General features: G+C 53.8%; 2 protein-coding genes across 4 annotated transcripts; one reads left to right on the forward strand and one right to left on the reverse strand.

Annotated features, from left to right (window-relative positions):
- Positions 1-1,808: 1,808 nt before the first annotated feature.
- On the forward strand, positions 1,809-15,242 carry MPP1 (MAGUK p55 scaffold protein 1; the record flags this gene model as incomplete). Of its 2 annotated transcripts, none has more annotated exons than XM_079542041.1 (12): positions 1,809-1,916; positions 6,170-6,313; positions 6,531-6,609; positions 7,492-7,577; positions 8,088-8,156; positions 10,530-10,726; positions 11,151-11,257; positions 11,848-11,928; positions 12,365-12,445; positions 12,918-13,120; positions 13,388-13,462; positions 15,066-15,242. In XM_079542041.1, 12 exons carry the CDS (start codon positions 1,809-1,811, stop codon positions 15,240-15,242), a joined length of 1,407 nt encoding a protein of 468 aa, XP_079398167.1. The 2 variants fall into 2 exon arrangements, with proteins under 2 accessions (XP_079398167.1, XP_079398168.1); XM_079542042.1 differs by having other exon boundaries at positions 10,590-10,726.
- A 2,673-nt stretch (positions 15,243-17,915) lies between these two features.
- DKC1 (dyskerin pseudouridine synthase 1) lies at positions 17,916-25,764 on the reverse strand (the record flags this gene model as incomplete). Of its 2 annotated transcripts, none has more annotated exons than XM_079541975.1 (15): positions 17,916-17,995; positions 18,220-18,378; positions 19,005-19,071; positions 19,525-19,628; positions 20,175-20,293; positions 21,010-21,130; positions 21,390-21,533; positions 22,531-22,661; positions 22,975-23,101; positions 23,674-23,738; positions 24,221-24,405; positions 24,912-25,003; positions 25,269-25,355; positions 25,517-25,578; positions 25,749-25,764. In XM_079541975.1, the coding sequence occupies 15 exons, from the start codon at positions 25,762-25,764 to the stop codon at positions 17,924-17,926; spliced, it is 1,551 nt and encodes a 516-aa protein (XP_079398101.1). The 2 variants fall into 2 exon arrangements, with proteins under 2 accessions (XP_079398101.1, XP_079398102.1); XM_079541976.1 differs by having other exon boundaries at positions 17,924-17,995; positions 18,223-18,378.
- Between the last annotated feature and the right edge of the window lie 27 nt (positions 25,765-25,791).

Consider the following 25,791-nt stretch of genomic DNA (forward strand, 5'->3'; position numbering starts at 1 on the left):
TTTCTCTTCCTTTCAGATGATTTTAAAGGTTCTCCCAGACTGAATTTCCCGCCCCCACATAAAGTTCAGACTTCACCTGAGGCTCTGCTCTCTGACTTACAGCCAGAACACAAGAGGTTCACTGGGGTTCATAGAATCATTAAGGTTGGAAAAGACCTCTCAGATCCCCGAGTCCAACCCCAACCCATCCCACCATGCTCATAACCACGACCCTGAGTGCCACATCTCCACTGTTCTGGAGCACCTCCTAAGACGATGACCGCACCGCTCCCTGGGCAGCTGAGCCAATGCAGCTCTTTCAGAGAAGCTTTCCCTAATATCCAACCTGAACCTCGCCTGGTGCATCTTGAGGCCATCACCTCTCATCCTATCGCTGTTAACTGGGAGAAGAGGCCAACCCTCACCTCACTACAACCTCATCTCAGGGAGTTGGAGAGAGCAAAGCATAGAATCGTAGAATTGCTTGGAAAAGACCTTGAAGATCATCAGTTCCAAACTCAACCCAATCGTACTACCCTAACTCTAACAACCCACTGCTAAATAACGTCCCTGAGCACCACATCCAGATGGTTTGAATTCAGAAGATCCAGGTTAATGTCCTGTTGGCCTTAGCAGGTGTTGGAAACTGGGAGTTTAACTCTTATTTAAGGCTCTGAAGGCCTTTGGTTTGGGCAGCAGTTTAATCCAAAGTTTCTAGGTTATGCTGAGGGGTGGTAGGGAGGTTGGTGGTGCAGCTAGGATGGCAGTAGTTGTGTTTGATGCTTTGTTAGGGGGCCATAATTTTATCACAGAATCACAGAATTGTAGGGGCTGGAGGGGATCTCTAGAGATCATCAAATCCAACCCACTGCAAAGCAGGCTTCCTACAGCAGGCTGCACAGGTAGGCATCCAGCTGGGTCCTGAATATCTCCAGGGAAGGAGAATCCACAACCTCCCTGAGCAGCCTGTTCCAGTGCTCCGTCACACTTACCATGAAGAAGTTCCTTTGCATATTGGTGTATATCTTCCTATGCTCAGGTTTACGGCCATTTCCCCTTGTCCTGTCCCCACAGACTGCTGAAAAGAGGTTGGCCATGTCTCTTTGACTCCCACACTTAAGATATTTATAAACATTAAGAAGATCCCCTCTCAGTCTTCTGTTCTCAAGGCTGAACAGAGCTTGATGAGAGAGCTTGAACAGAGCAGGGGGAGATGCTCCAGGCCCTGTATCACCTTTGTGGCCTTCTGCTGGACTCTCTCCAGGACATCCCCGTCTTTTTTGTACCTGGGAACCCAGAACTGGATGCAGTACTGCAGGTGAGACCCGACCAGGGCAGAGCAGAGAGGGAGGATCACCTCCTTTCACCTGCTGGCCGCGCTCCTTTTAATGCACCCTAGGAACCCACCGTCCTTCTTGGCACACAAACCACATTTTATGTATGCGTTCAGGAGAGTTGGGGGAAAGTGTAATAACTGAGCAGCACGAGTGGCAAAGGCAGAACAGCCAAAGAGGGACAGCACTGTACGGACTGCGGCTGTCGGGTCACCTCCTGCTTGCATGACGGATCATTTGGGGCACAACCCACGGCCCTCCCGCCCCCGGGGCCCCCACGCTCGCCGCCCCAGCGCCGATACGGGCTCCTCGACGCCCGGCCCCCAGGCTCCGCCCGGCGCTGCGCCGCCAGCCCGTCCTCGTCCCGCCCCGCGCCGGGCGGAGCGTGCGGCAACCGCGGCGCTGCTGGAGCCGGCTTGGTACGGCGGGGCCGGGCCGCTCTGCTGGAGCCAACGGAACCGGCTGCGGCTGCTGGCGGCGCGCCGGGCCGGGGGGATGACGCTCAAATCGAGCCGCGGCGGCGGAGGGGGAAGCGGCAGCATGAGGACGGCGCTGTCCGACCTCTACCTGGAGCACCTGCTGCAGAACCGGGCCAAGCCCGAGGTGAGCACCGAGCGCCCGCGGACCCCGCCGGAGCCCCGAGACCCTCGGCCTGTCCGGGAGCCGGCTTAGCGGGGCTGGGGGCGGGGAGGGAGCGCAGCGTCCTGTGTGCTTGTTTTGCTGCGAAGTTGCGGCTGGTCTGAGCTGGAAACGGGAGCGGGAGGGGATCCGGGGCTGCAGCACAAACAGCGCAGGGTCATTCCTTGCTGCTGTCATTTGGGATGAAGGGAGAAGGGCAGAGCGGCAGCCCGTGGCTGAGCCGTGCTGTCCGCATAGGGACGGGGTTTCTGTGCTGCCTCGGAAAGCAGACGAGAGATTTCCACCAAGCTGCTTTTGGCCCATCCAGCGCTTCCAAAGGAGGTTTGTCCGGTCTGGCCCGTGCTCGTGGTTTGTTTGTGTGCTTTTTATGGCTCAGCGCTGGCAGAGTGCTGCAAAAAATAAGTAGAAGATGCATTTGGAGCAAGTGCTGCTGAGAGGCGCTCTCCATCCATCCCTGGAGCAGGGATAAATCAATCCCCCACGCAGTGCAGCACGGAGAACATAGGAGCTGGCCTGCAGCTGCCCACTGCCACGGTGCATTTGTTCCAGCAGGGATAAAGAGGAAGGTGACCAGCTGGGAGCTGTTAGGAGGTGCTCCATAGGGCTGGCGCCCAGCTGGGTTGTGTATCTGGTTGTGTGCTCATTCCTGCAGCATGCTGGCCACGCAGGGTGGCAGGGACGTGGCAGCAGTTCTCAGGGCTCTGGGTCAGGCTGGCTGCTTCCCAGCTCAAATCACAGAGAGGTTCCTCTTCCTGCTGCTCCTGATGCAGCAGGGATCCCAAACCCATGTGAGTGGAGGCAGTCGTGGCTTGAAAGCAAGCAGAAGTGCAGGAGGCTGCAGCCCTCTTCCCTTCAGCCCCTCCACGCGCCCGCCTGGCTTTTCTTTATCTATGAATGGCAAATAAAGATTTGCCAGGGAGAAGTGGGTTTTGCTCCCAGTGGTGCTGCTGGCTTGCAGGGTGACCTTGGGCATGCCACCTAATCTGCTGTGACTCAGTTCTCCAGATGTAAAATGGGCAGCGGGTCTGTGGTTTGGGAGGAGGGTCCTTCTCAGAGCTGAGGGTGTGGAGGGGGACAGCGTGTGACCCTATGGCAGCATCACATGGCATCAAACCAGTGCCGTTTCCAGCTGTGGTCCCTCTTCTGAAATGACTGTGGGTGAAAATAGTGGTTGGGAGCTGAGCAAAACTCCTCCTGGGTTTGACCAAAATAAATGATGGGGGTGTAGGACTGGCTTTGGCTCTTTAATCGTGAATGCGGTTTGTGCTGTTCCAGGCTGTGTGGCTGCAGGGAAAATGCCACTTGGAAGGCAGGGAATGGAGTGGCTGCGCCGCTCCTCAAAGCCCCATCCGTTTTACTGGCTGTCCCTCAGAGGTGGCAGGTTTCACTAACACGTCTGGAGGGCTGCGTTGGCCTTTCCTGCTGGGAAAGCAGTGCCTCAGCAAAACTGATGGGGCTGCTTGGGAATGTGGCCCTTCTCTATCACAGCACTCAGTGAGCTGCAGTGAGGGCAGCATCTTCTGCCCTCCACAGCCGCTTGTGTTCTTCCTGCTCCTTTGTTTCCCATCCCCTGTGACCTGTTGACATAGCTGTGTCTTTTCCCAGTTTCAGCAGCGTAATTTTGTTTGATTTAAGTGGGTGGGTTTTTTTTTTTTCCTTCTTAAAACAGACCATTTCACTGGAAGAGGTCTTGAGTGAGGTCTGCTCCAGGCTGACCTGAGTGGGCAGCAGCCTCAGACCAGAATGAATTACTACTAAATATCCACATGCCCACCTCTCCCCCCATTTCGTATTTGCTGGTTTGCTTTTGTTTGTTGCTGTGCTTTTTAGGCACCCCAGTGCATGCATTTGTTGTGCAGTGGTAATGCTCTCAAGCAGGAGGAGAGGCTGCTGGGCCAGCACCAAGCAGAGCAGATCCAGGCAGAGCCACCCCAGGGCAAGGATGTGCCCAAGGCTCGTGTCCTGGCCTCCCCTCCACACCCACAGTGATTATGTCCAGATGAAAGGTGATGGTGCTGGAGGGAGCTGGCATTTTGCTGCTTGCCATAGCTGGGACTGTTCTGCCCTTTTTCATCTCTCTGCTGCTGTGCTTTGAGGGCCCAACCAGCAAAGCCAGCAGCACCTGACCTTTCTCCATGTGCTCTCCACGTGCTCTTCTGAGACCACCTGATACTGAAATCCCCTGGTGAGGACAGCAAGAAGAGCCCAGAGCCAAGCCTCCAAGTGTGCCCTTTGCTCCAGAGTGCTGCTTCCCCAAAGTGCTGCTTTGCTCTCCTGTAAATGAGAGTTAATGTTTGATTTCCAACCTTCTGACCCAAGTCATTCTATGATTCCCCCAGTGGTGTGTAGCCCAGCCCAGCGGCAGGAACAACCCCAGAGGGCGACACTGACCCTGCCCAGGATTCTCACCAAGGGTTGCTTCCCTCTCACCGCATTCCCTGCTGGCACGCGTGGCCCCAAGGGCTGCTGTCCTCCCATCACCCTTGTGCCTCTTGCAGAAGAGGAAAATGGTGGGCTGTGCCTGCATGGCTGCGGAGCCAGTGGCTGTGCCTCCCTGCACCTCCGTGCCCTGGCTGAGCCCAGGGCTGCGTGGAGCCGGCGGTGTTGGCTCCTGGCAGCGTGCACAGATGCTTCCCGTGGAGCAGTGACTAAGTAGCAGGGGTTGGCCTGTGTCCAGCACGGCTGCAAAGCCTCCAGAGGTCACGGGCTGAGCTGGCCAGGAGTGTGACGGCTGCCGGGAGGGTTCATGGGAGGCAACGTGGGCAGACAGCTTGTGTGCACTGAGTGTGAGCCGTGCATCTCCCACCTCCTGTAGCCCTCTGCTCAGTGCTGGGACTGTCACGTGCCACTCTGACCCCACCTGTGAGCCGGGCATTTCCCCTTCCTTTCTCAGCAGCCACTTAGTGCAGTCACTTTGGGGATGAATGGGCTGTGCCCAGGGTCCCTGGAGGTCCCTTCTGGGACAGAGGTGCCATGGAGTGACCAGGGGCTGTCTGTGGTGACAAGGCTTGCTCTCCAGGGCAACCAGGGTGACATTGGTGCTGTGTCAGCGTTGAGGGCTGGGTGTTTTCTCCAGCTCTCAGCAAAATGCAAAGGTCAGGGCCAGGAGGCTCAGCAGGGACGGGAACTCCCAGCTGTGGAGCAGACTCTGCCATGTCCTGGGTCAGCAGGCTTTGCTGAGCCCAGGGTTTGAGTCTGGGGACTGGGTGGTGTAATGCTTTTCCAAGGCAAGAAGGAGATAAGTGTGATTTGTGCTGACTCAGATCACCTCAGAGGCACTTTGGCCTCAAGCAGGGCTGGAGGAGTTTGTTCACTTCCTCCTCCTCTTCCTCACACCCACTCTCCAAGAGCAGAGAGCTGAGGGCACCAGCACTACTGGATGCTGCCTGCTAGCAGCTCACCTCGCTGGGGCTGGCAAGATGAGAGCTCTTTTGCCCTGTGAGCCACTGGCACTCCTCTGGGCCATGATTCAGCCTCCTCCTCCTCCATGGTTAAGCCATAGGCAGCCAGAGATAGTGTGCAATGTTGCCTTTTTGCCCTGAGGAGGAGGCTGTTGGGCTCTGTCAGAAGTAGCTTAGAAGTATAAAGGTATATCGCACATCCTCACTGGTGCTGCACAGCACACGCAGCTCCCTCTTTGCTTGTCCCTTTCTGCCATTGCCTGTCCTGGTACAGCCACAGGCCCTGTCACCCCTGGCCCGTGGGGACGTGGCTCAGCACCGTGCTGGTTGCACACTGACCTAGATGAGGAAAAGCAGAGTTTGCAAACCGAGCGAGAACAGAGCCTGATCCCAGCGCTGTCCCTGTTCCTTGGGGATGAGTCCCTTACTGCTCTGTTGGCTCTGAAGCTGTCCTGGGCTGTGTGCTCTGCAATGAGCTGGCGTTGGGCTGAGTGCTGCTGCGACACACAGCAGTATTTGGGACCTGCTGCTGCAGAAGATGACCGGCTGTGGACTCCTGACTTCTGGTACCTGTAGCTTTCCCAGACTTTTCTTGCCTCCTGTATTTCCCAAGCTGGAGAACTACTGATGAAGCCCACATACACATCTTCAAGGGTGAAGCTTTTGTGCTCTCTGTCTGTCCTTGCTCTCGTTGTCCTCTCCTCCAGCACATGGGTCTCTACTCTCCCTGCTGTGCCCGGAATGCTAACATTGCCAAGTGGCTCAGCCCCACACAGGTGGAGTTCCTAAATCCCACTCTCTGTTTTGCCCTGACAGGCCATCACTCAAGCCCCGAATGCTATGACTGAGGACATTTACACCAATGGCTCTGCCACCCTGGGCAGCCCTTCCCACAGCAATGGCCGTGAGGTGCGGAAGATTCGCCTGGTTCAGTTTGAGAAGGTGACAGAGGAGCCCATGGTGAGAGCTGGCAAGATCCCCAAGGCTGGTGGCACCGAGGGGGGCGGAGGGCAGGTGGAGCTGCACCAATGGGTTGGCCTTGGGGGAGGCAGGAGATCGCTGGAGAATCGGCCGTGGGAAGAGGGTGCTGGATGCTGCCTGGGATCTGGAGTGAGCCCCCATCAGTGGGTGATGCCCTGTGCCAAGAGGAGCAGTCATGGGTTTTCCTGTCTTCCAGGGAATCACACTGAAGCTCAATGACAAGCAGAGCTGTATGGTGGCCAGGATCTTCCACGGGGGCATGATACACAGACAAGGTAACAAGCCAGCTTTTCCCTGTGACATGGGCGTCTGTGTCCTTTCCTCCACCAGGAATATGTCAGGAACTTGGGACTCATCTCTCGGCATGGCTGGCATGTTAATGCACTGGAGGCTTTAGAGAGAAATGAAGGGTTGGGGGCAGGGCTCTCCCAGAAAGGAACCTGAGACCCATCTGTCTCCATCCTGTGATGGGGTGACTGTAACTGGAGAAGGATCATGCCCCAGAGTCTGTGGGGGAAACTCTTCCCGTTCCTAAAGTGCACAGATGGGACAGGCTCGCTGTGGATTGGCTCTGCAAACCAAAGGGCCAAAAGAAATTAATAGGGGCCATTTTGTGATTTTGGTTCTTGCCAAAGGAGCGTGGAATGAGATGTTCTGTGCTTATCTGAAGAGGCCCATTTTCCAGCTTTGGGTCCAAATGGGAAGTCTGAGCTTATCCCTGCCAAAATAACCCAGGAGCCGTTCCAGTAATGCTGCTGGAGCCTGATTTATAGCAGTCTATCTGAGGCTGCAATCTGGCTTGATATATAAACTGAAAACACACAAAGTCAAGAATGTCTTGTGTTCAAGGGCCCTGAAAGGAGACTGTCGTTTGGCTTCAGGTAAACCTTGGGGTTGGGTTTGAATAACTGTGGAACAGGTGATTTGACCAGTATAGATAACCTGATGACCTTTGGAGTGGACGAAGTGTGTGTGTGTGGGGTGGTGGTGCAGAATTCATTCCCCTTGTGCCTCAGTGGTAGGTGATGTGTGCAGCTCCACAAGCACTGCTCAAGCTAGCATCATGGTTACAGCTTGGGTTACAGCTTGCTCTGGGTGTCAGGAGTGAGTGGCTTTTGTCCAGTCCTTCATTTTCATGTTTCTCCCATTGCTGGCAGGCTCCCTTCATGTGGGTGATGAGATCATAGAAATCAATGGGCAGAGTGTGAGCAACCACTCAGTTGACCAGCTGCAGAAGATGCTGGTAGGTATTTGTGTTTGGCAGGGCTGTTCCAAAGGAATGACCCCTTTACCTGCAGACATGCATGTTGGCTGAGCATTAATTCCCACCTATACATCAGAGCCAAACTCATTGCTGCTTGTAGCAGGAGCTGGGGCTGCCATCCTGGGGTGCTGTACTATGGCCAAGTGCTCAGCCCCTCCACACAGCATCTTGTCTTTGCCTCCTGAGAAGGACAGTTGACCCTGGAGGCCCCACCTTGTCTACAGATGTGCTCATCCTCATAGAACATGCAGGATTTGTGAAGAAGGAGCAAGGGTCCAGCACAGAAGGAAAGCTTGAGGGAAACATTTCCATCTTGCTGGTCAAATGGGCCTGTCCTGTCAAGCTCCTTGCTGGGGCTGCTGGGCTGGAGATGGTTCATTCTGGTGATGCTTGGCACAGTGCCTTGCTCCGTGCACAGGCTGCTGCTGTTGGGCTGCATTCAGGTCTACATCCTCCAACTCTTCTTTCTCCCCTTCCTTTGTTCACTAGAAAGAAACCCAGGGGATGGTCTCAATAAAAGTCATTCCCAACCAGCAAAGCCGCCTCCCTGCTCTCCAGGTAAGTGCAGTTTCCAGACCTGTGGCTGTGGGGTGGGACCAGAGCAAACCATGGGGATTGGTGCTGGTCTGGCTGTCCTGTTCCCTTCCCTGAGCTACTGAAGGAGAAAGGGACGTGGCCTGTGCAAATGAGCAGATGTGTTAACCAGATGTGTGTGTAGAAGCATGCGCCAGAAGTACCTGTGTGCAGTCTTTGGGAATGCAAAAGCAGCTGTGTGTGTGTGTGCATCGGGGAGCACGAGAGCCTCCTGTCCCCTGTGAGCACTGCCATGACGGCCTCGCAGCCGCTTTCTTTGGGGGGTTGGACTTGATGATCTCTGGAGGTTCCTTCCAACCCCTATGATTCTGTGATTCTGTCGTTCCCTGCTGCGGGGTGATGGCAGAGCCTCCAGGTGCAGCACAGTGCCTATGCTGTCACTGATGCTTAATGCCTCAGCTGCAGGCCGAGTGATGCAGTTCTGGCTGCTGCCAGCATGTTGGTAGGAACCGTTAGCAGTGAGCAAGTGGGAGGAAGGAAGTGGTGGGGGAGAGGAAGAGAGCTGCTGCTGCCACTGCCCAGGAAGGGGTGACACACTGCGGCAGGGGGTGACATGTTCTGGTGGGTGCACTTGGCTGGTTTTGTCTTTGGAGCTCTGATATGGCTGAAGTGCTCGGGTTGACAGGAAGGGCTGGGATGCCCAGGATGTCAGGTATACTGACCTGCTCCAGGTGCAGGAGCAGAGCTCAGCACGGCCCCTCCATTGAGGACAGGCAGGAGTGGGAGAGGAGGTCACTGGAGAGGTGGGGGTGCCCCCAGCACGTCGATGGTGCATGGATATGCTCAGGGAGCCCGTGCCTTCCTCCCTCCATCCACAGTAGTCCTTTACCCAGAGGAACTGAAGTCGCTGGTTGTGGTAGCAAGTAAAAACTGCCTTTGTTCCCTCTTAGCCTTTGCTGTCCTTGTTCCAGCTCAGCCAACCTTGCACTTGTTTGTGTATTAAGTGCTGGCCCTATCTGCCCTCCCTGGTGGCCAGGCCAGCTCAGCACCTGGGGAAAAGTTACCTCTGAGTAAAAGAACGTGGCTGCTGGCTCACCTGTGGCTGCTCCGGGTTCAGAGAAGGACACGGGGACAAACTCTTGCCCAGCAACAACTGCTGTACTCCCTTTCATTGCATCCAGGCTCCAGAACCACAGGTCACATGCTGCCTGGGTCTCTGCTTGTTGCAATCCCCTGCTGGGAGCAGTGTAACTCCTGGTTTTGTTTCACCTCCTCTGTCCCCACACTTATCTTAATTTCACAGTGTGACAGGTAGGATGGAGCAGATTCCAGCACCACGCTGCCCTGGGCAAAAGCAGCACCCAAGCCAGCCCCAGCTGGCCCCGCAGCTTGGTAGCTGGCCACTTTGAGGCCAGCCACAGACCTCTTGGGGCAATTTGGTTTGGGAGGATCCTAATAAGAAGCACCACGTCCTCAGGTCTCTTAGGGTCACCTCCAACTGCAGGCTTTCAACTATAAACACTCACTCCTCATGCTGGATCCCGCTTGGTATTTAAACTTCCAGCCCCAGAAATGGGACTGGCAGATGTTTGGCAAATAGTCTGCACTGGGATCTGACCCAAGGTGATGTCTGTAGGTAACTCATGCTGATGGGGTCTTCCCAAATGAGGAGTGACCTGGCTATTTCTAGCCTGGGGCACCAGGGCTGAAGGAGAGGGCTCCAAGCAGAGGGCTCCAGGGCAGAGCTTGCTGTGTGTTCCTCACGGGTTTGTGTTGATGACCATCTTCCTGGCACTGGAGAGTGCTTTCAAAACAAGCGTCAGTCTTGAACAGGTGGCTGGATGGATGGATCCTGGAAGGACATTCCATTTTTGTTGTTTTCCTTGAGAGGTCTCAATGCACAGTGTGATCCATGTGCTCTGCTTTTCTGGCAGCAAAAGAGAACCACGTTTGTGTTGTGTTGGTCCTGTGTGTCAGGCAGGTCACAACAGCACTGCTGGAAGGACATACTGTGGGGAAATTGTTTTGATATGGCCCAAGGACAGCATGGTCTGTCCTACCCAGGGAGGACCTGAGTACAGATGTGTGCTGTACCTTCCTCCCAAGGAGAGGTGATACTGAAAAGCCAGGACAGTCTCAGGCAGGGATAGATGTGACACTGCTCTGGGCTAGCAGAAGGCCCCATGCCATGCAGGGCTGCCATGCTTGCTCCTGGCTGCTCACTACAGAGCCCAGGGCTGCCAAGGGGCTACAGGGACACTGTACTGACTGTGGAGCACATAGTCCTGCAAAGAGTTCTTTCATCAGCTCCCATTGCTCAGCTGGTGCTGGGAGATGCAGTACGGGGGCCAGGAGCTGGATACAGCCATACTGACTCCATCCCTTTCTTTCTTTCAGATGTTCATGAGGGCACAGTTTGATTATGACCCCAAAAAAGACAACCTGATCCCCTGCAAGGAAGCAGGGCTGAAGTTCCAGACAGGTGATGTGATTCAGATCATCAACAAGGATGACAGCAACTGGTGGCAGGGCCGTGTGGAAGGCTCTGGTACTGAGTCAGCAGGACTCATCCCTTCCCCTGAACTGCAAGAATGGTAAGTCCTTTCACAGGAAATCCCAGTCTGGGCACGAGGTGGCTGTGGGGCTATGTGCCACGTCCCCATCTCGTGGCTTTGGTGCATGGAGGTCCTGTGTCATGCATGGCAAGCATCGGGAGCGTTCTGACAAGATCTGAGCTGTCTCACCATGGCTCATCATGACCCATCACATCTCACCATGACCCATCACAGCCCCACATAAGGATGCGTTCACTGGGTTTGGCTGGAAGAATTGGATTTGGGGCTCACTGACCGTATTGGGTAGTACCAGTGCCACTGCTGGGAAAGGAGGCGCACCTCACCTCATTTGCTACGGGATGAGTCTTTGCTTGCCCCGGCAGTCACCCCACTGCATGTCTGAGGGATGATCCTGCTGCTCCCCAGGGCCCCCAAACACAGTGGTGTTATTCTGTCTTGGCAGGCGTGTGGCGAGTGTCACCCAATCCAGTCAGAGCGAAGCCCAGAGCTGCAGCCCTTTCGGGAAGAAAAAGAAATACAAAGATAAATACCTGGCCAAGCACAGCTCAAGTAAGTGCAAGCAGGGTGCTGGGCCCCCAAACCCTGCAGGCTGCCAAACACGGGGCAGGCGCTGGCCCTGCACGGCCGGCAGTGTCACTGTGGGGGCACGTGCCTGTCATCTGCTTGTTTAAACCCCGTGCTAAGCAGTGCTTGGCCTGCTCCAGGCCAGCAAAGGCAGTGGCCTGAGGACGTGCTGGCTCCTAGCCCAACCTGCAGCTCTGACCGGTGGCAAACAAGGCCGTAAATCAGCTAGATAAATAAAGCTTTCCCAGCAACAAACTCTCTGCAACTTCCCACTGCCTCCTCGCCCGGCTCCTGGGTCCTACTGTTCTAAATAGAAATAGAGTGAGAAAACATCTAACTTCTTTAGAGGCTGCTGTTCCAGCCTCCCAGCACCACGCATGTGCCATGTACTGTTGCTGCTGGGGCTGGTGCTCTTTCCCAGGCCAGCCAAGCAGGAGATGCTCACAGCCCATCTTGTTTGCTCCCTAGATTTTGCCAAAGGATCTGACTTTGCTCCAGCATGCACAGCCCTTAAGAGCACGGTCTCAACAGTAGCTGAGACAGCTCTAATTACTTTTATTTCTCCTTCACTGCAGTTTTTGACCAGCTGGATGTAGTTTCGTATGAGGAGGTGGTGAGGCTGCCTGCCTTCAAGAGAAAGACACTGGTGCTCATAGGTAGGTCCTGCTCCTGTCCTCCTGCATGTGGTGGGGGCTGTGGGGAACCAGGGCTGGGGCAGTGCTGCCCTTCAAAAGCTGGTAAGCACTGGGGAGCATTTCTTCTACCTGCAGCGATTGCCAGGCAGGGTAATATCTGCCACGTGGTATTGTGCATATGGTCTGGCACCTGCACTCCAGTGCTGAGGAGTTATTTCAGGAGAGTTTCTGGCTCCTAAATGTCTTTATGGTCTGTGCAGCTGCACCAAAGTCAGCACTTCCATGCTGAGGGTGTAGCTGCTGATGGAGCTCCTGGTCTAAGCAGTCCAGCCTGCAGGCACTGTGAGAGCACCTAGAGCAGGGAGACCCTTCTCCAGGGCTGGAGAACAGCACAGAGGTTTGCAATTCTCTCAGGCACTCCTCAGCCCAGCTCATGTCCATCCCTCTTTCCCTGTAGGGGCCAGCGGAGTGGGTCGCAGCCACATCAAGAATGCTCTGCTCAGCAACAACCCTGAGAAGTTCATGTACCCCCCACCATGTAAGTAGCACAACCAGGTGAGGGCATGCAGCACTACCCCAGCACATTTCCTCACCTCCTCCTCAAGCCACCAGGTGGGATGGGAGGTGGGGAGATGTTCTTCCAGCACCATGAAACCTTGATGTCACAGGGCACTAGACAAGGCCCTGCAGGGTCTCCCTGCCTCCTGCCCCATGGGCTGAACTTACCCAGAGATGGCCGGGCTGCTACTGCCTGCATTGCAGACACCCCATCCCCATCCCACTGCAGCACCTGCAGCTCTCCTCACACTGCCCACATTGCCTACTTGTCCCATTTAGATGGAGTTCCAATGGGATTGGTAAGCCTCATCTTGAGGTACATAGGTCTTCTGTGCTCCTCCTTACCCCAGCCCCGAGCTCAGAAAGGGTTCATAAAGCCCCCAGGTTGGCTCCCTGGCCTTCTGGAGGTCAGCACCTGGCTGAGGGCGTTGTGTATTTTTCTCCCTCTGCAGACACCACACGCCCCCAGAAGAAGAATGAGGTGGATGGGAAGGACTACTACTTTGTTTCCACTGAGGAGATGACCCGGGACATCTCAGCCAATGAGTTCCTGGAGTTTGGAAGCTACCAGGGAAACATGTTTGGCACCAAGTTTGAAACAGTGCATAAGATCCACCAGCAGGACAAAGTCGCTATTTTAGACATTGAACCCCAGGTAGGAAGCAAGGGAAGTGGTGGGCAGAGCAGGGACTGCTGCAGAGCGGGCAGCCCTTGTGTGTGCTGTGACCGTCCCTGCACCCCTGCCCTTCCCCAGGCTGTACTATTGCCCTTACATTGCCTTACTGCCCCCAGGCTCAGGGGTCCACAGCCCTCGCAGCCCACTGTTGCACCACAGACACCAGTGAATCTTGGCTGGGGGAAGTAGGGGCAGCCACCTGCCAGCTTGCCACGTTCTGATAACTGCCTTCTGCTCTCTTTCCAGACCTTGAAGATTGTCCGCACGGCAGAACTCTCCCCATTCATAGTCTTCATTGCCCCAACAGACAAGGCAGAGGAGGTGGGTTGGCACAGTGGTGGCTGCAGCTCCCCAGCATGGGGCAGGGGGTGGCAAGGAGCCCATGGGGGACAAAGCCTTGTAGCAGCCCAGAGTAGTGAGAATCAGCTTCTTCCTATTCAAATTGGTTTCTGTGGACCAGGAGAGCAGTGTAACTTTATCAGCCCAAACCTAAGAGACAGGACTTGGGGATTCCTGCAACCTTAGGCTCTCTCCCATAGGGAGATCCCCAGCAAGCACCATCCCTAGAGGAGCACAATTAGTCCCAAACACACAGCTGGATGCACAGCCCAGCACCAAGGGCTGCCTGTAGCTGCAGCAGTGCTGCAAAGCAGCTGTGCAAATGGGACACAAACAGCAGAGCTTTTCATTCTTTAGCTCATTGAGATGCTCACCCCTCCACAATTAGGATGAAGCAGTACTAATGCTGCACAGTGCTGAGCACAAAGCTGTTGGCTGCATACTTCTGTTTCTCAGAGACAGAGCAGTTCTGCCTCTGCTATGCCACCTCCACCAGGAGAAAAGGGGAGACAGGCAAAGCCCCAGAGCCGTGCTCCTCCTGGATGCACAGCCAGCCAAGGCATTCTCTTCAGGCTGGGCTGGCCCAAGCCAGTAACTGGGGGCTTCATAAAGCTTGTAGTACAGGCAGCAGCTGGCATGGGGAATATGTGTGTAGCATATGAACATCATGAAGGTAGTTGGAGACACATCAATATGTCAAGTATAGTAAAGCCAGATGGAGCAGGCAGGTTCCAGGTAGAAAAGGCAGTGAGGCAGCCCTCTCCCTTACTCCATGCCCCATCAACAACTGCTGCCTGCAGCCCCAGAACATTGACTCCTGCCGCAGTGGGCAGGGCCAGCTCTGCTGCTGCACACTATATATAGCAGGCTGCTGCAGCTCAGGTAACTGCTCACTGGAGGGGACACAGCAGTGCCAAAATGTGACTTAGCAGAGCTCACATGACCCAGGCAAACTGCTTAGTGCTCTCCTTCCTCTACTCTGCTGACAACTGAGCAGCACCCAGCAGTACTGCAGTGAGCACATCCCCCCCCCCCCCAGGTGCAGAAGCTGCAAGCAGTCCAAACTCCATGAGGGAGATGCCTGGAATTGGGTCTGGACCCAACTCCCAGGGTGACCCTGTTAGCTACAGAGATGAGCTGCAGGAGATGAGGAGCAGGCACCTTTGCTGGGCCACGCTGAACACTCCCTACTTTTGGGGCTGTTGTGGTGGAGAGGGATCGTCCTGCAGGGATCCTACCTTCAGCCCAGCCTCTTGCCATGCAGTAGCAATGAGCAGCCTGCTGCAAGGTGGATCCCAGGGAGCTGCCACGAGGTATTTTAAATTAGAATACAAAACCAAACGGCCCTGACCTCACTAGCATGTAACCTGAGGCACCCAGCATTGCATCAAAGTCCAGCAAAAATCCACTTCAACTCCTGTGTTGCCACATGACAGCTCTCCTGGCCTGTTAGATGAGATGAGGGTGTTCTGTATTCTGGTACTTGGTAGCTGTTCTGGGGATGGGACAAAGCAAGCCTGTTGGGATGTGCTATGAAATCCTCCTCCTCCTCAGCCTTCTGAACTCTTTCGCTCTTTTCTTGCAGTCAGAGGCTTTGCAGCAGCTCCGCAAGGATTCAGAGAGCATCCGGAGCAGATATGCACACTACTTCGACCTCTCAATAGTCAACAATGGAGTGGAGGAAAGCCTCAAGCTGCTGGAAGAAGCCTTTGAACAGGCCTGCAGCTCCCCGCAGTGGGTGCCTGTCTCCTGGGTTTACTGAGGGCTTCCAGCCCCCATTGCTTCCTATCAAAGCATCCTGCAGCTGTGGGGAGCAGAGAAACCTCCTCAGCTTCCCCTGACCTACACCCAGCCCAGCACAGCTCCCTTCCTCTGCTGCTCCATGGACACAGTCTCAATTGGCCAACACTCACAGGGTCTTGAGAATGCCCCCGCCAGGGAACGCAGGACAGAGGCTGCCCAGTGACATACGGTGCTATAAGTGAGAGGTAGGAGGAGAGCCCAGGGCATCCCGACAGCTCAGAGCACAGCCCCACCTTGCCTGCTGAGGCAAAGCACAACCCTCCTGCAGCACCCAGCCCATCTTATTCTCTGCATCATCCCTGGGGAAGCAGTACAGCAGCCACCTTCCAGGCAGAGGTCTCCTGCCTCTGCAAGAGCATACATGGCCCCAAACACCTCGAAAGCCTAGCAGCTATCAGCGAGGCTTCCCATAGCACACCAGAGCTCCTCAGCCTAAGGGCTTCCTCTCACAAACCAGAAGAGGCAAGCATGGGTTTGACAGAAGCACAGAGCACGCCATCCCAAGGCATGCTTCCTGCCTGCATTCTGAGGTTCAGGTGGTCTGATTCACCCTGTGCAACTGTAGTTGTAAGAACTCCCTGCATTTAAATTCTCACCGTGCAGCTTGGATTGTTACCAGCTGGCCAGAAAAACTCTGCAGCAGCTGAGCAAGTCCTGTGGACCAAACCTCTGAAGGACAGTTCGATACGTAGAGTAGATCCAGCCACAAGCATCTGTTGCATGCAGTACAAACTGTCTCTTCAGTGATCATCCAGGCATGTTTCCTAGAGTGTAGGCTGTCCCACACACTGTATGCTAATGTAAAAACACAAAGGAGTTCCTTAAGCTGGAATGTAGTGACACACAAGCTCCACCAGGACCAGGAAGCATCACCGTGGTCCCTGGGCAGACCATAACCACGTAGGTGCAAGAATGTTATGTGTGTTCAGCAGTCAGTTGGGGGAAGGGGTTTAACAAGTCTCGTGCAAATTGTTTTCTTTTTTTCTTTTTTTTTTTTTTAAAGAAGCCAAAAATAAAATCTGTTGATGTGCAATAGGGACCTTTGTTCTGATCCACTGCAGGGAAATGACGAGCAGCAATAAACGTGTGCTGAAACATTGCCACGAGTGGTGTGTTACCTCAGCCTGAGCACAGGTGGACAGCTGCTCCCACCTCCCTGAGCTGGAGGCACCAAGGTAAGGCAGGTAGGACCAAAAAACTCTCCAGGTGCTGCCAGACTTCTCCAGGACAAGTAAAGCAGAAAAGCAGTTAGCTTGCAGGCACATCCCACTGGGTTTTACCCCCAAACACCTCCATTGAGTGCCCTATGCACCTACAGCCTGTGCACGTTTACTGACTGCCCTCCCCCTGAACAGACCTGGTGGTTTGAGAACAGTTCCCTTCTTGAGGAGTCAGGTAAGCAAGAAAGTCACCCGTTCAAAAATAGGGCTTTTATTTTTTTTTTTTTTAATGTAAAAAAAAAAGTGAATAAAAATTAACTTTTTTCAACCCAGATTCTGACAGCCATTGGTTGCTGTCCACGCTGACTGCATCTCTAGCATTGAAGGGAAAAGTCAGATGATTAAGACAAAAGCAATTCAGGAGGCTAAGACAGATGTTATAGGATCTCTGCAGAGAGCTCAGAACAAAGCAGCCAGGATCCTTCCCTACTAAAAGCAGCTAAAATCCTGGCTCAGCACTGTTCCTCTAAGAGAAGTAACCTGCTCCCACCGAGCCATCCCAAAGAAATAGGGAGAAATCATCCTGAAATCATTCAGGCTCCACACTTAGTGCCCTGTGCATAGCTGCCAAGCCTGTGCTCACCAGCCTTGTAACATGCCCACCCACTGCCTCTGCCCCTGCACCCCCACCTACTGCCTCCAGAGCATATTAGATACCAAAAATCAGCAGGCAGCTGGGAGGGCTGCAGCCCCATTCCAATAATTTGGTTGGAGCCAGCACTGGCAACATCACTGGGGGACCCTGGGTCTGGGATCAGCTCACAGCTAACAGGCAGGTCCCCACACTAAAAAGCAAAAAGCAGGAATTTCATGTTCGAATCCTTTTATGAGAAAGTTGGAAAGAGGTACCAAAGAATGGACGTTTGTTCTCAACTAGCTGAGGATCAGGCCAAGTATACAGCCACGTTAAAATCAACCACAGCCCCTCAAATAACCGATTCAGCTGTCTCCAAAGGTGCCAAACCCAGATGGGCCATGGCAAAGCCAGTCCTTTAGACACAAACACATTCTGTAACTGTCGGGTAACAGTTTCGACCTTGGAAGAGGAGGAAGAGGCAGGAGAAGAGAGAAGGGAAAGTGCTATTCCTCTCTTTCACGGTGAAAAGAAACCCCAAAGAGCAAGGAGCCGCATCTTCCCTGAAGATACCACTTCAGTTGGCATCGAGGTGTCCAGCTGTACAGAGCAATTCAGTGCAGGGGCAGTCAGGCACCACTCTCCTCTGGCTACCCTTAAAACAGGATGAGGAGGGGTGCTGGAGCAGGGCATGTCCTGGGCAAACAACTTCTCACTCATACGCACAGCAGAAAAGGAACTTGGAACTTGCTGGCCCCTCAGCTGCACAGGCAGTCCTCTTTTTCAAGGCCTCAGACTTCTCCCTCCCTAATGATGAGGTCGCATGCTTTGGACAGATCCAGTTGCTTACTCTGAGCTCTCTTCTACCTCCTTCTGTTTCTTTTTCTTCTTCTTCTTCTTGGTGCTGGTTTCACTGATCTGCAAAGAGAATCGAGTTCAGGAATTAATCAAAAAGGCACCACTCACTGCTCATTTCAGGAAGACAGTCCAGCCCACACACAGCTAATGCAGCACTGACAGAAATCTCTTTCACACACAGCCCCAGGTGCCCAAACACCACACACACACTCTTATCCCAGGTGCACAACAGACAGCAACTCTTCCCAATGCTTGAACCATTCCATGGCAGCACCATTACATACCACTTCGATTTGTTCTTCCCCACTCTCAGATGCTTCTTTGGCTTTCTTTTCTTTCTTCTTCTTTTTCTTCTCCTTTTTGCTCAGCTCCTCTGGTGGTGGAGTGGCTGGGGATGGTGGGGGGCTCGCAGCCTCATTTTCACTCTCTGACTCTCGCTTCCTCTGTTAGGAGAGCACACTGTCAGATCATTTTCCAAACGAGCTCAAGTGATGGAAAAGCTGTTTACAAGCCCATCACAACTGCTTTTTTTCCCTGATTGAAACTTCTCAGTAAGCAACACTTTGAACAGGAGTGTGAACTACAGACTGCCAGAAGTCCCTAACAACATACAGCATAAGGATTCCTTTCTGCCAGAATTACACCCCAACTTCTTAAGTGTTCCCTGTACCCCAAATCCTTTTATTTGAAACACTGCTGCACTACATGCAAGCCTTGACTTAGACCCTTACATCAGAGCAGAAGTCCTAACTCAGGGAACTCTATATACAGTGTTTGGGTGGACTCCTGAGATGAACGTTCAGTCTGTAATCTCCAGAAAGGCTCTCTGGCACAATGACCTGGCACTGTAGCTCCATCCAGTGTATTTCTTTGGATGCTGCAGCTTTTACAGTACTCCTCATTCCCACTTATGGTGCTGCAGTATTCATATACAAAGACAGGGACCAAAAGGACAGAGCAATGGAAGCACTCTCTGCCCTCACAGAGATAGGTTCTACCACAGAAGCACAAGATCCAAAGCAGCCTTCAGAGCCCAAACAACCTCAAACCAGAGAGCAGCATTACTTACTTTTGGAGCCCTTTCCACCTCTGACACAGCCTGGGGAGCTTTAGCTGCCTCTTTCTTGGACGACTCCCTAAAAGAGAAGAGACCTCAGGCTGAGTGGGACTGCTGCTGCCTTCCACAAGTACAAAGGCCCCTCCACAAGGGCTCCCTTACCCACAACAGGCATTGGTTAGGGGGGGGTCAGTGTGGGGACGACCTGCAGCCTGCACCAGTGCCAGCTGGACAGGACAACAGCAAAGCCTCCCCCTCTTTCATTTAGCAGACTGACTCCCTCCAGAGCCACAGGCACAGGCTACAAAGGGATAACCGTCTGCTCGGGGCCTTTCACTCCAGCCTGGCAGAGCATCAGCACATTACCCCAGTGACTTTGAGAAACACAGCTAAACACCAAGGGTCCAGATAGCAAATTCACCTTGGACCAGGTCTGACACGCCAAGCACAAAAGGCAGTGCCCAGAACAGTGCCCACAGCATGCAACCCATCACTGCGCCCACCGCTCTGAAGCTGCACACCCTGTACCCACCTGTAATCCACATACTCCTTCTTCCAGGAATCTGGTGTGCACTCATTGGGCTTTCCATGTTTGTCCAGCAGGCCCTTCTGGATCATCATCTTCTTTTGACTGGCCTGACAGCAAAGGGCAGAAGGTCAGACCCCAGCTCCATGAAGGAGAAAGCATCCCTTGGGCTTCAGCTACCCACTCTAAGGAATAACCTAGGAACAAGCCAAGGCAACAACTGCACTGTCACCGGCTTAACCATTCTCTGAGGACCTTCTGACAGCTCACAGGAAACACCCACTGCACAGCAGCCTACAAGTCTCAAACAAGCAACAGGCAGAAGGCATCGGAACTTTAATTAATGGCTGATTTGTGCGAGAAGTAACAGCAGCAGACAACTGTGTATCAGGGAACTCAGATCCTTGGCCATAATCATTCCTCCAGCTTAATGACCCACTACATTTCAGCTGAAGCACTGCAACTGCACAGCTCCTTGCCCCTCCAGAGCCATCAGCATGGGGTGATAGATGAAGGTCATCTTTGCACAGAGTGCTAATGCCAACCAGTTGACATCATTTGGCTCTTGACCACAGGAGGGCTCAAGCACAGACCTGAGGTGCCTGCAGCCCCACACCTGGGCACCCACCAACACCACTGAGTCCCCAGCTGCTCACCTTGGGACCGAGGCCCCATTTGCGGGGATATGTGTCTCTCTCCATGATGACTCTCTTGATCTTTGCTACCACGCCATGGTCGCAGGTAGAAATGACAGCAGTGGTCATCAAGGCAATGGCTGCAGAAACAGGCAGGGAGCTTACAAACACATTAAAGCAGCAAAACTGTGAGAGTACAGATGCAAGAATGTGCTGGGTTCAGGCTGTTCCTCCTTTGGCAGCACAAAAGAGAGACAAACCACCGCCAATGCCCTATCCCCCTGAAAACTCACTGGAGGAAACTTTGGTCTAAAACTTCAGAAAGATGTCCTGCTCAAAGGCAGCGAGCTGATGTGACCACATCAGAGGCTGGAAATGCTCCTGCAGCTGCCACTGAGGCACAGCTGGGATTTTCATCAGGTGGCTGTATGTGATCAGACGTCATCCCTCGTCTCAGTGGGGACAGAGCCCCCCAGAGAGGGGCCCTGACCCTGCCAGCACTGCTTTGCTCCTGCAGGCAGCCAGCCACACACCACAGCAGCCCCCAGCAGGACACTGGGACACTGCAGGGTCTCTGGAGGCTGCACGGCACCCAGACCCTAGAACAGGAATCGGGGTGCTGCAGGAGGGCAGAGCCACTGCACTCAGAGAATGGATAAACTTCATCATCACCTCACACACACCTGAGCTCTGTGCAGCTGAAACACTGAGGAACACTCCAAACCCTGCCAAATGATAGCTCTTAAGGAAGCACTACTTGAACTTCCATGCATGCTGTCTAATCTGCTACACCTTCACTGGAAAGTAGTTTGTTATTTTCGGACGTCGGTGGGCACAGGAATAAGCAGCTTCATACCTAGGCAGATAGCTTCTCCTTTTGTGGTGATGACTACAATCTCCTGATTAAGCTCAATACCGTCTTCATACCTCAGGACACCAGGCAGCATGATCTTGGCTCCATAGCAAATGGCATTAACCTACAGAGGAAGGGAACAGAAAGGCTCGTAAGCGACTTGAGGACAAAAATCAATGCAAGAAGCACCACTAATATTTTACCTTCCCATTGCCACTACTAACAATAATACTAACATGTTTCTAGCTGACTACCAATATCAGGTCCTGCACAGCACATGACACAACAGTGCTGTGCACCACGAGGACCCCGATCCCTCATTTATGAGCTGCACAAGACAGGACACAACCTCTGCTTCGAGCAGCCCTACCTCAGGAACTCACCGCACTGTCTTTCATGACGAGCCGCTTGTGTGAGGTGAGCAGCTTCTCCAGGGGCAGGATGACACGCCGCAGGTAGCTGTCATCCTTGTTGTTGTCGTACTGCCACTGTGCGTCCAGCACGTCGTGCATGGTCACCATGTTGTCCTGCAAAGACACAGCCCCTCTGAGCTCCCCCCTAAGCAGCAGCCAGCTTGAAACGCGCACAAAAGACACAGCTGAAGCCTAATGGCAGATAGCGTGCTGGAAGGGAGGGAAAATTGGTGTCCAATTCACAAACATCTATAAAATCCCCATAGAAAAGGCAAGAACAAACACATTCTGCTGGCAGCCCGAGGGCAGTCGCATCTCTGCTGCTTCAGGCTTCTCCCTGCCCAATGTCACACTGCACTGGGGTCAAGTGTGCAAGCCCTGTCTACATGAAACACTTTTCAAGTGTGACCAAGCTTAAATATCTAGGACTTCTAGACAAAGTAGATGAGTGAGTAGAAGCCTGAATTAATCAGCTCATGAATCTGTAACACGGGATAAGTTACTGAAGCAGCTGCAACCATCCATCACCTTGGGTTCACTGTCAGTGAATTGCATCTCTGTTAAGAGCACAGATAGGGCAGCACCTGCACTCTGATAATCCAGCTTTGCAAGGAGAGAAATTAATCCTAGAGTATGAATGGGCAAGTGGGATCCAGGAACAACCAGGTGGAAAACTGCAAAGCGTTGAAGATCACACAGAACTGCACAGCCCGAGCGCCCTTGGCTAAGGCACACTGCCTGCACTGCACCCTGACACAAGTGATCGTGCTGCTGAGCAGACAGCTCATGTGTCTGAACTCCAGACACGTGCGTGGTTTGTAGGCTGAGAAACACAGGTGGCATAAAACAAGCTTTCAGTCACCGGGGTGCACTTCCCAGTCGTTTCTGTCCCAAAGCTTAATTACCAGAACAGGGACAAGACCCTGAACTGAACTCAACGCTTTGGTTCTGGACTGCCTATGGCAAGTCCATTGCAGGTCCATTCACAGCACCCCCCGGTCACCGTGCACCCATACCCTTCCCTAACACCAAAGAAGAAAGACCATTTTGGGGAACTCCTACAATCTCCCATGTTCTAGTTTGCTGGTTACAGTCACAACCATCACCCTACCATCTCTCCCAGGATGCCCGACCGCACTCTGCGGAGCTCCTGCATTTGGCCCCCAACACCGAGCAGCAAACCAAGGTGGACACAAAGCGTTCGGATGTACGTGCCTGCTTCACAGCTCACCCAGAAGATACCTGAAACACCAGAGAATTTACATGTATGGCTGTAAGCGAGCCACATCTGCAGGCTCCACATCCAGCCCCTCACAGAGCCATCAGCATGGGGTGATAGATGAAGGTCATCTTTGCACTGAGTGCTAATGCCATCTAGCTGGCATCATTTGGCTCTTCAGCGAAGGGTGCAAAACTAACAAAAGAAAGTAGCTGAGATTTGTTTCTCAGCATAAACAACTGCTCAGTGGGTGCAAGGATCTGTATCTCAAACATTTGCAAAGAATGGGAAGCAGCACACTTGAGTGTAATCAAAGGCAGGAGAGCTGTATTTTACCTAATCTTCTCTCAGGATCATACTCCACCAGCTTGCTCTCATAGATGGTTCTGACTCTCAGCTGTCTCTTAACAGCAGCGATGAGGGGCGGTCGCTGGAAGAGCGCTCCTGTCAGAGTTTCTATTGCCTGAAGGTAGAAGCAGAAGAAAGAACACCTTAAGCTGGGCCATTGGCACAGCTGACATGCGAGCACCTCTGGGTCTCCAGGAACAAGAACCTTTTTATGGAGTGACAGGCTCATCACCATGTGGCTGTTTCCTATTTAAGAAGGCTGTGTGAACCACTGATGTGGTCAAAACGCTCCTGCAGCTGCCACTGAGGCACAGCTGGGATTTTCATCAGGTGGCTGTATGTGATCAGACGTCATCCCTCGTCTCAGTGGGGACAGAGCCCCCCAGAGAGGGGCCCTGACCCTGCCAGCACTGCTTTGCTCCTGCAGGCAGCCAGCCACACACCACAGCAGCCCCCAGCAGGACACTGGGACACTGCAGGGTCTCTGGAGGCTGCACGGCACCCAGACCCTAGAACAGGAATCGGGGTGCTGCAGGAGGGCAGAGCCACTGCACTCAGAGAATGGATAAACTTCATCATCACCTCACACACAGCACACCTGAGCTCTGCTCCTACCCCCTCATCTCCCAGAGAAGCCAAACTCTTTGCACAGAGTGCCAGCGTGGCCAACAGTGTGCTGAGACTTACCCTGGCAAGCTGAGCCTCACTTTCAATTGCATTGTGCAGCCGAACAATTCCCACATACTCTTTGCCTGAAAGAACGACAAGAGCAGTCAGGAGCGGCCACTTGCATTTAATGTTGACCTCAAGGCACGCACTGCCACACAAACAGCTCTCCTAGGAGGTGCACACCACTCATTATGCAGTAGGTTATTCCCCCCCCCCCCAGAACAATCTAAGCTGCGTGTTTATTTCTTCACCACAATTTATTTCTTGGGATTTGCAGACTTGTGCCTTAAGTTCAGTTAGCACACAAAACCTGTCTTTTCAGACCTGTTTTCATCGACCTAAAAGAGCACAAATCCCAGACAGAAAAGCAATCAGAAAAACCAGTTGAGACAGCACAGATGTGCCCTCAATGGCCGGAAGCAAGATGGATAAGCAATCCTTGAGCTCAAGGCACTGAAAGCTTAGGGCAGGTCTCCCAAAGACAAGAATGGAAACCTCCCTGCCTCCAAAACAACTCTGCACCTCCTCAGCCTCTCTGACCACAGTCCCATGGCAGTGAGCCTACCTGCACTCTGCTGAGACTTGACGAGTCGTGTTGCCCTCTCAATGCACACAATGAGGCACCCAGTCACCTTAGGGTCCAGGGTGCCACTGTGCCCTGTCTTCTCTACTCGAAGGATGCGTCGGATCCACGCCACCACCTCATGGGAAGATGGATTGGAAGGCTTGTCCAGGTTGATGAAGCCAGACCTACAGAGTGAGATGACAGATTAAGAGCTATACGCTGGGGCTAACAATGGTAACGTGAAAAACAGGATGAGATCTGTCATGGTAAGATTGAGACATTCCTGAATAAACAGCTGGACAGGAGCTGAGCCACAGAGCTGCTCCACAGAGCACACACAGAGCTGTTCTGCACTGCAGCTCACATGCCCCATGATTAAACAGTACTCTCCAGAATGCTACCACTGCTCAGTGTAAAACGCTGCAGCCGTGCTCCAAGCAGACCCAAAGCCCCACGCAGACTGAATGGCTCTCCAGAGAAGCACCAGGTCTCCCCTGGTGTACATCTACCTGCAGAGAAGCCACAAAACCAAACCAAAGCCAAAGAAAACGGCCAGCAGGTCCCAGGCAGACATTCACTCGTGAGCAGCAAGACGGAGTCGAGAGAAAAGAAAAAGGAATCTGGAACAGAATGTGCTTGTGAGATGCTAACTGTGGAAGTGAAATAAGTCACTCTGGATTGTTACACTCACCGTACATAGTCAGAGATCTCCCTCTTCAAGGGATTAGCACCGGAAGGGAGGGGTGTGTAGTGTGTTGTCAGCACGTTTAGCTTGTCAAAGTTCTACAAAAGCAAAGCAAATAAATGACTGTAAGTATCATGAGACGGAGGACAGCAGCTTTGCCTCAGCACAGCTCTGAGTTGCACAGAGGACGCTTTGCATTCAGGTTAATGAGCTTCTTTGACTAAAACCGCAAAGATGAGGGGCAGAGAAAGGAACAGCACAAATAAACCCAGCAGAGCCTCACTGCTTTCAGGTCACGGAGCAGAAACCCGAACGAAACCCAACAAGAAAGACGGGGAGTCACCGCCCCTCCGTGCTCGTTACCTTCAGCAGCAGCGGCCACTGGGACGTGTCCAGCTGCGCCACACGGGACTCGGGCTTGATGAGGAACTCCTCGGTGTGCTGGATGTCCTGCGGAGCACAACGAGGGCTCAGCGTGTGCCGCGCGGTTTCGCTCACACCGCCCATCCCCCCCTTCTCTGCCCGCCCCCCGCTCCCGGGGCGGCCGCACGGTGCCGGGCGGGACACGTGGAGCCCATCGCGGCCCTCCGCCAGCCCCGCACCGCCCTCACCGCCACATCCTCGTCGGGCAGCGATCGCTTGTCCTTCTTCCGCCGTTTCTTCACGGAAGAACCTACGAGAGAGACGCGTTTAGCGGCCCGCTGGTCCGATAAGGCGCCTTCCAGGCCAGCCCCGCCGCCGGGCACCCCCCCACGGAACGCCACGCGACCGCAAGTCGCACGCAGGATCCGTCGGCCCCCTCCCGTCCCACTCCGATCTCCCTTCCGCCGCCCCGCCGCGCACCGTCCCCGTCCGCCATGGCCACGCCGCGTGGTGCAGCCGCCGC

The sequence above is a fragment of the Tetrao urogallus genome (assembly GCF_951394365.1).
Source record: "Tetrao urogallus genome assembly, chromosome: 13".
Classification (NCBI taxonomy): Eukaryota; Metazoa; Chordata; class Aves; order Galliformes; family Phasianidae; genus Tetrao; species Tetrao urogallus.